Genomic DNA, 9,622 nt, shown 5'->3' with positions numbered 1-9,622 from the left:
GCTGATTGGTTCTGAGCTGGTCACATGGTTCGTGGGCGCCATGTTGGATCCATCTAACCATTATTCACTCACAGAGAAGTGGCAACAACAGAGAATGTTTCGCTGCATTAGAAGAAACAACTGAATCCAGACTCAGAAACCTGGTGTTGTGGTTCATTTAGTGTCAGCTGGTATTAATTTATGCTGTAATTTATGCTAACGTCATTAATGATATTTGCAAAGTGTCATAATTCATGAAATTTGTCGTTTTTGCTGACGATACATATTATTTGTCTGGTGATGATTCACAGCAGCTTTAAAAAGAATCAACACACGACATGATTAATGATGGTTTGACATAAACACGTCGTCACTCAGTCTGGACGAAGCAAATAAAGTATCAGTTCAAATCATAATAGATGATGAAACCATTAGTAGAGTGGAGCAGACTTTATGATCATATACGATTAAATCTGTTTCCTCCGTGTTTTAACTTTTAACCTCTCTGTTCTCTGGCAGATATCTGTAAAAGTATCTGTAAAAGTATTTGTAAAAGTATCCGTAAATATATCTGTAAATATATCTGTAAATATATCTGTAAATACATCTGTAAGTATCTCTGACTCTTTTCAGACCTGTTGGTTCAGTCACAGATTGTTTTTATCTAGTTTAGACTCTATTAAAGTCTATGATACAAGCTAACGTTGCTAAGCTACATGATCATCTGTCACTTCCTGTCATGGTTCCTGGTGTCGGTTCCAGATCTACTCGTCCTGAGTATCTGGATGACGTCCCTTTATGTTCAGACTGTTTGTTCAGACTGTTTGTTCAGACTGTGACATCAGTTCATGGTCAAACAACACGACTTTCATGTATTTTCACAATATGTTTGGAAGAGAAAACTCATTAAAGTTTTTATTTATATGTTCAATTTTGCAGGAAACACAAAAAAATACAATGACAGCAATATTCATAAATTTCATAAATATTTGTATTTGTATATTTGGCTTTTTATTGGCGTTTTATCCTGAAAAAGATGCTAACTACCACTACCTGCTACCTGCTAACTGCTACCTGCTAACTGCTACCTGCTACCTGCTACCTGCTAACTGCTACCTGCTAACTGCTACCTGCTACCTGCTAACTGCTAACCTCTCTTCCTGTTGTCCAACCAATTATGAGACATGATGTTAACGTCCCTACGTCATGACGTCATCTGGCGTCGGATACTCAGGACGAGCAGACACTGTAACCATGGAGACGGCAGCTTCCTGTCACCTTTATATCTGCTACTGTCTCCACTGTCTTCACTGTCTCCACTGTCTCTACTGTCTCAGTTAATTTCTCTAAAGTCACATTTGTCCATTTCCTTAAATAAAATATTGAGGTCAGTGAGTTTTATTTGTCTTTATTTTATTTGTCTTTCTTTGTCTCTGATGGACCCGTCCTCTCCTTCAGTCCACCACTGAGTCTCTCTTGGCCCAGGTCAGTCCTCCTGGAGACCTGGTCCTGAGGGGGTGGAGGCCGGTGGAGTTGGGTCCAGGTCTGGACAGGACCAGGTCTTTCCTCTGCTGGTAGCGCTGCTCCAGGACCTGGGCCTCCTGCACCTCCCTGAGAGCCTGGACCTCCTGGACCCTGAGGACCTGCTGTCTCTGCTGGACCTGGGCCTGGAGGTCCCCCTGGTAGGACAGGACGTCCCGCCTCAGCCTGGGGGACACGTCAGAGACACATTAGAGACACAGGGACACGTCAGAGACACGTCAGAGACACGTTAGAGACACATTAGTGACACAGGGACATGTCAGAGACACGTCAGAGACACGTTAGAGACACAGAGACAGGTTAGAGACACGTCAGAGACACGTTAGAGACACAGAGACAGGTTAGAGACACGTCAGAGACACGTTAGAGACACGTTAGAGACACATTAGTGACACAGGGACATGTCAGTGACACGTCAGAGACACGTTAGAGACACAGAGACAGGTTAGAGACACGTCAGAGACACGTTAGAGACACGTTAGAGACACATTAGTGACACAGGGACATGTCAGAGACACGTTAGAGACACATTAGTGACACAGGGACACGTCAGAGACACGTCAGAGACACTTTAGAGACACAGGGACATGTTAGAGACACAGAGACAGGTTAGAGACAGAGGGACATGTTAGACACATGTTAGAGACACGTTAGAGACACGTTAGAGAGACATAAGAGACACAGGGGCACGATGGAAACACGTCAGAGACACAGTCTGATCTTCACCGTCTCTTGTCCTCCTCGTCCTTCAGCTTCGTCTCCTCCATCTGTCTCTCCAGCTCCTCCCTCTCCTTCTGGAGCTCAGCTCGTCTCTGGAGGCTCAACACAACTGGAACAACAATAACAACAATAACAACAATAACGCAACTAGAACAACACAAATGTTGTGTGTCTGTCTCTGATACTGAGGACGTGTCCTGATGTGTCTCCATGAGTGTTGTGTTGTGTTGTGTTGTGTTGTGATGTGATGATTAATCTCATCTAATTTTCATTTTAATTACAGTTCAACCTTCATTGTGTTTGTTTCTCATGATTTAAACAACACGACACTAGTGACAAGGACGAGTCTCAGGAATTTGGTTTAGACAGTCAGCATATATACATATATATATATATATATATATATATATATATATATATATAGTACTGAATATACTGACTGTATATACTAGTCATAGTAAATACATACTGTGTCTAGTATTATATATATATATATATTACGTATTTTCCGGACTACAAGCTGCTACTTTTTTCCAACGCTTTGAACCATGCGGCAAAGATGCGGCTTTTATGTCGATTTCTTTTTTTCTTTTTTTTTGTGATAAATCCTTCAGAACTGGCCGCATGCGAAAAGCATCATTTTCAGGCAGATTTGCCCCGAAATGACAGCGACACAGAAAAGGTGACGAAGCTCCTCTGAGGCTGTTCAACTCCGACACTGAAGAAGACGAGTTCAGTAGTTTCAGTGCAGGAGGAGGATGAATAAACCAATAACTTCTGTTTTGTTTGATCAGCACTTTTACTTTTATGTTACAGGCACCGTTCAGAAAATGATCAGTTCAGGAGACATCAGCGGCTTATATATGTACATTTCCTTTTTTTTAAAAAACTTTGTGGATGCACTCTATAGTCCGGAAAATACGGTAAATATAATACTAGTCACAGTATATATAGTATATACAGTATATACTGCATATACTGTATATACTGGTTTAATTTCTGTGTGTTTTATATGGTCTCTGCTGTTTTCTAACTATGATTTTTGTAAATGTAAAGTGTCTTTGAGGACCTTTTAAAAGTGCTCTATAAATAAAATCTATTATTATTATTATTATTAGTCTTTATTAGTATTAGAATATAACACTAGGCCTGAATAATAAACCAAATGAATGAATAGAAAGATGGTTGAAGTTAAACACAGAAGTCAGAACGATGTGGGACCTTAGAATTGTCTTTTGTCTGTAATGTTTAAGTACTGATATATAATTCCCTGTCATTTTTTTTTCTCTTTCCTACGTCCTATGTTTTTGTTTTTTTGTTTTACATCTGTATTGTTTTGTCTGCTTTGCTTTTAGAAGATTTCAGTGTTGGTTTTATATTAATAAAGACACGATTCCAAATAAACCTTCCTTCTTTCTTTTCTCTTGCTGAAATATTTTGTTTACTGATATGAGCTTTTGTCTTTATATATAATCTGTATAAATAAATACGACTAAAACTAAAGTCAACCGGCAAATGACACGACTATATTTATAATATTTGGATGCAGTCCAATGGTAACTTGTCCAGGATAAAGTTATCCTGCTTTTGTGCAACCGACTTGGAGCTAAGTTCATCCAGGATAACCAACATATCCAGGCTTAATCTCATATCCTGGTTTTGTGCAACAGCCTTATTAGACACAGCGCAGCACAAACACCCTTTACACCACCTTTACCTTTACACCACCTACACCACCTTCACCTTTACACCACCTTTACCTTTACACCACCTTTACCTTTACACCACCTTCAAGCACTGCAAGCGGCCCAGGGACAGCAGCAGCAGCCACTGCTCCACTGCTCCACTGATCCGAGACGTGGCTGGAAATGATCAAGCGCCTGAACCACAATCGAGCAACAATAAAAACAAACCTGGACCAACAACAGCACAAACTGCTCATGGTGACGCTGCAGAGACTGACTCTGGTCTCTGGTCTAGAGTCCTGCAGCAACTAACACACAGAGAATTCGATCAAGCTCAAATTAAATGTGGAACTGATTTAACCAACTGGTGTTTAAATAACTTATGTGTGTGTCTGTGTGTGTCTGTGTGTGTTTACTGCAGGTATGTAACTGAGACTCTGGGTGGAGAAGTCTACATCTCCTGCTCAGTAACTACCTGCCCTCTGCCACCTGGACCCTGCACATGTCAGATCTAAGACAATCTTCATGGAAAACCTCCTGCTAACAAAATACTAATGATGCATGACGCAAGCTTCAAGCCTTGAGGAGTCACAGGGAGGAGGTGTGGACGTCACTTGTGTTAAGAACAATCACCCAGAACGTGTCTGACGACTCCTCTATGAACCAGGAAGAAAATTCACCTGCTACAGATTCAACCTGACAGAGACACAGATACAGAGCAGAGCCACGCATCAGTATGGACGACTGGACTGGACCATGCAGTGGACGACTGGACTGGACCATGCAGTGGACGACTGGACTGGCCCATGCAGTGGTGGACTACCCCATACAGTGGAGGGCTGCCCCATGCAGTGCAGGACCACATGACAAGCTGCCTGCTTCCCTGTGATATCCAGTGGTTCCATGCCAACGACTCCTCTCAGTCACAGGTCAAACTGTTCAGAAGAACCCGCCCTCTGTACATCCAGGAACAGTTAACCAGCTAGCTTACCATAGCCCCTGGCTAAAAGGTGGATAAATAACAGGTAGTGTCTCTGTGTAATGTAGTGTAGTGTAGTGTTGTGTTGTGTTGTGTTGTGTAGTGTTGTGTTGTGTAGTGTCTCTGTGTTGTGTAGTGTTGTGTTGTGTTGTGTTGTGTAGTGTTGTGTTGTGTAGTGTTGTGTTGTGTTGTGTAGTGTCTCTGTGTTGTGTTGTGTAGTGTAGTGTTGTGTTGTGTTGTGTTGTCTCTGTGTTGTGTAGTGTAGTGTTGTGTTGTGTTGTGTTGTGTTTTGTCTCTGTGTTGTGTAGTGTAGTGTTGTGTTGTGTTGTGTTGTGTTGTGTAGTGTCTCTGTGTTGTGTAGTGTTGTGTTGTGTAGTGTTGTGTAGTGTTGTATTGTGTTGTGCAGTGTCTCTGTGTTGTGTAGTGTTGTGTTGTGTTGTGTAGTGTTGTGTTGTGTTGTGTTGTGTAGTGTTGTGTAGTGTTGTGTTGTGTTGTGTTGTGTCCCTCTGAGGGGCCTCAACCCTCCTGTTGACCCCTGTGTGTGTTGCTGACCTTTGTGTTGGACCTGCTGCCTCCTGGTCTCCAGGACCTGGTCCATGAGGAGGTCCTGGGCCTCCTTCCTCCTCCTCCTCTGCTCCTCCCTCCTCCTCCACTCCTCCTCCAGCTGCTCCTCCAGCAGCTGCTCCTCCTCCTGCTCCTCCCTCCTCCTCCTCCTCTGCTCCTCACTCAGATACTGACGGTAACGCTGCTGCTCCTCACACAGCTGCTCCTGAACACAACACAGACACACAACAAGTCAACACAACACGTCAACACAACACAGACACACAACACAACACAACACAGACACACAACACGTCAACACAACACAGACACACAACAACACAACACAACACAACACAACACAACACAGACACACAACACGTCAACACAACACAGACACACAACAACACAACACAACACAACACAACACAACACAGACACACAACACGTCAACACAACACAGACACACATCACATCAACACAACACAGACACACAACACGTCAACACAACACAGACACACAACAAGTCAACACAACACCACACAACACAACACAGACACACAACACAGACACACAACACGTCAACACAACACAGACACACAACACAACAAAGACACACAACACATCAACACAACACAGACACACAACACGTCAACACAACACAGACACACAACACAACACAGACACACAACATGTCAACACAACACAGACACACAACACAACAAAGACACACAACACATCAACACAACACAGACACACAACATGTCAACACAACACAACACAACAAAGACACACAACACGTCAACACAACACAGACACACAACACATCAACACAACACATCAGCTGCACTTGTGTGTGTAGTTGTTGTGTTCCTCTGTGTGTGTGTGTGTGTGTGTGTGTAGTTGTCGTGCTCCTCCACCTTCCTGTGCGCCTCCTCCTGTCTCTGGTCCGTCTCCTGCCTCCTCAGCTCCTCCAGGAGCCTCATGTCCAGCTGCAGCTCCTCCTGCTGCTCCTGGTCCACACGTCTCATCTTCAGGAGGAGGTTCTGGTCCAGGAGGCGACGACGACTCAACTGAGACCGGACCTGCTCCTCCTGCTGCTGCACCTCCTCCAGGAGGAGCATCTGCTGCTGCTGCTTCTGGAGGAGGAGGAGACATGAGGAGGTGGTGTGTTACCATGGCAACGACCCACATCCAAAGGTTAAAAGACAGAAATGAATCAGACTAATTAATTATGACCAGGACCTAAACAATGTAACTGTAATCAGGTCACGACAGTAATCTGATTACATTTAATCTGATTACAGGTCAGAAGTCACTGCAGTAATCTGATTACATTTAATCTGATTACATTTAATCTGATTACAGGCCAGAGGACAATGCAGTAATCTGATTACATTTAATCTGATTACAGGCCAGAGGTCAATGCAGTAATCTGATTACATTTAATCTGATTCCAGGAGTAATCTGATTACCAGGAGTAATCTGATTCCAGGAGTAATGTGATTACCAGGAGTCGCGCCTCCTCCTCTCTCTGCTCCCTCTGCTGCTGCTTGTGTTGCTCCACCTCCTCCACCTGCCTCCTCAGCACCTCCTGCTGCTCCTGGTTCAGGAGCCGCTGCCTCTGGAGCCTCCAAGCCTCCTGCTCCTCCTTGGACCTCCTGTCGGCCTCCCACAGCTCCACAAACAGCTGCTCCTCCTCCTCCTCCAGACGCCGCTGCTCCTCACGACTCCTCATCTGAGCCCCGCGCTCCCGACACACCTCCTCCTCCCTCCTCCTCATCTGGACGCTACGCAGCTCCTCACACTGGGCCCTGCACAGAACCAGAACCAGGATCAGAACCAGGACCAGGACCAGGACCAGGACCAGGACCAGAGGAGTCAGAGGCGTCATGTGACTGAACCTGAACAGCTGATCCATCTTGTCGTCCACCAGCTGCTGTCGTTCTCTCTCTCTTCTCTCTCTCAGGAGTTTAACTTTCTCCTTCATCTTGTTCTGTCGCTCCTCTGTCGTCTCCTTCTTCTCCTCCAGCTCCTTCAGCAGCTGCTGCTCCTCCTCCTCCAGCACCTCCCTGAGCCTGGGGGCAGTAATCTGATTACATTTAACCTGACTCCAGGTAATCTGATTACAGTAACCTGACTCCAGGTAATCTGATTACATTTAATATGACTCCAGGTAATCTGATAACAGTAATATGATTACATTTTATCTGATTACAATAATCTGATTACATTTAATCTGATTACAATAATCTGATTACATTAAATCTAACTCCAGGTAATCTGATTACATTAATCTGACTCCAGGTAATCTGATTACAGTAACCAGTCAGGTAATCTGATTACATTTAATCTCATTCCAGTAATCTGACTCCAGGTAATCTGATTACATTTAATCTGACTCCAGGTACTTTGATTCCAGGTAATCTGATTACATGTAACCTGACTCCAGGTAATCTGATTACATGTGACCTGACCTGCGTCTCCTCTGCTCGGTGTTGGACTCGTGCTGGGTCAGAACCTCCTGGACTCGTCTCTGGACGTCTCCTCTCAGGAACCGTTGCTCTGAACTCTTCAGCCACGACGTCTGGATGTCACAGTTCCTCTGGAACCGGGTCAAGTCCAGAACCTGGTCTCTGGACTCGTCCTCCTTCCGTCTCTGCAGGATCAGATGGTCGGCTGGACGGGACGCAGGACACCTGGCCCTCTGCAGAACCACAGAACCACAGGGTTACGGTACTATAGGACCACAGGACCAGAGAACCATAGCACCACAGAACCACAGAACCACAGAACCACAGCGTTACAGTACTATAGGACCATAGAACCAGAGAAACTGAGAACCCAAGACTTCAGAACTGTAGAACCAGAGAATCATCATCTACTGAATTTAATTATACTAATAATTGTACTGTAGTAGTAGTACCAGTCCTTGAGCACTTGTAGTACCCTAGTACTAGTACTATAATAGTATTATAGTAGTAGTACTGCAATTGTAGTAGTACTATAGTACTAGTACAGTACTGCAGTAGTAGTAGTAGTAGTATAATACTACTATAGCATTAGTACTACTAATACAATACTACTACTATAGTACTAGTATAGGAATGCACTAGTAGTAGTAGTAGTAGTAGTATAGTAGTCATGCAGTAGTAGTAGTAGTAGTGTAGTAGTAGCAGTAGTCGTATTACTGCAGTAGTACTAGTACTAGTAGTATAGTACAGTAATACTAGTAGTACTGCAGTAATAGTACTAGTAGTATAGTACAGTAGTAGTAGTAGTACTAACACCAGTAGCGTGGTCTCACCAGAGATGCTGAATGTGGTGTCGGGCCGCTCTTTGTTCTCGTTTCTCTCTGACTCGTCTTCATGTTCTGAATAGAATTAGATCAGATTAACATCGGTCTAATTATTCTACTTCTAATTAACTGAACTAAAAACAGTTTCTGTCTAATTGTTCTTCTGTATAAATAAAGTTTTTAATCTAACCTCTTCAGCTGTGTCTGTTTAGAAACTGTTGAAAAACAACGGAGAACCCTGTTGTCATGGAAACGACAAACACGGAAACGGCTCTGCGTCCTCTGCGTCCTACGTCACACGTCCGGGCGAATGTAATTAGACATTAGATCAGACCGATAAATATCACATGCATTAATATAGACACACTGATCTAAAGCCACTGCTCCGTCTCTGAAACACACAATGAAACTATGAGACGTTCCTCTAATATGAAACAGACTGAGACTCTATTCTGTGGTGTCTGTCGCCCCCTGGCGGCTGTGTTTATACTGGATTGTATTTATTAATAAAGATTATAGAAAGAAAGAAAGAAAGAAAGAAAGAAAGAAAGAAAGAAAGAAAGAAAGAAAGAAAGAAAGAAAGAAAGAAAGAAAGAAAGAAAAAAAGAAAGAAGACATTTATAGTGAGATAAGATTTATAGTTTTATAGTGGGATTAATGGATGTAAAAAGAAAAAAAAATTAAATGTGAATTTAAAGTAAAGTTCAAATAACCGAACAGAGTCGCCATGGCGACACCTGGTGGACAAATCCAGAACAGGACAAGGACAAACTGGACTGAAGTCTGTTTAAGAGTTACTCGTTCCCTCGTTCTTTGCTCCTGGTCTTGTCCTGGGTTCTTTAATCCATCTGGAGTCAAGAGGAACTGGTTTACATC

General features: G+C 43.3%; 1 protein-coding gene across 1 annotated transcript; it reads right to left on the bottom strand.

The window, feature by feature from the left end:
• Positions 1–1,375: 1,375 nt before the first annotated feature.
• Positions 1,376–9,149, bottom strand: cfap53 (cilia and flagella associated protein 53). The gene is made up of 9 exons (XM_047570031.1): positions 8,937–9,149; positions 8,756–8,821; positions 7,926–8,155; positions 7,353–7,526; positions 6,959–7,262; positions 6,369–6,587; positions 5,458–5,674; positions 2,248–2,350; positions 1,376–1,686 (listed from the first exon to the last, which is right to left on the bottom strand). The coding sequence occupies exons 2-9, from the start codon at positions 8,816–8,818 to the stop codon at positions 1,434–1,436; spliced, it is 1,563 nt and encodes a 520-aa protein (XP_047425987.1). The 5' UTR covers positions 8,819–8,821; positions 8,937–9,149; the 3' UTR covers positions 1,376–1,433.
• Between the last annotated feature and the right edge of the window lie 473 nt (positions 9,150–9,622).

This window comes from Mugil cephalus, chromosome 19, assembly GCF_022458985.1.
Source record: "Mugil cephalus isolate CIBA_MC_2020 chromosome 19, CIBA_Mcephalus_1.1, whole genome shotgun sequence".
Taxonomy (NCBI): Eukaryota; Metazoa; Chordata; class Actinopteri; order Mugiliformes; family Mugilidae; genus Mugil; species Mugil cephalus.
This window is presented reverse-complemented; position numbering and strand designations above follow the sequence as displayed.

Excerpts from the sequence above, each read along its gene's own strand:
- cfap53 (XM_047570031.1), bottom strand. The coding sequence starts at position 8,818 with ATGAAGACGAGTCAGAGAGAAACGAGAACAAAGAGCGGCCCGACACCA. Across the intron at positions 7,263-7,352 it reads AAGATGGATCAGCTGTTCAG|GGCCCAGTGTGAGGAGCTGC; the intron begins GTTCAGTCACAT and ends GGTTCTGTGCAG. Across the intron at positions 2,351-5,457 it reads GCAGCAGGTCCAACACAAAG|TTGTGTTGAGCCTCCAGAGA; the intron begins GTCAGCAACACA and ends TTGTTGTTCCAG.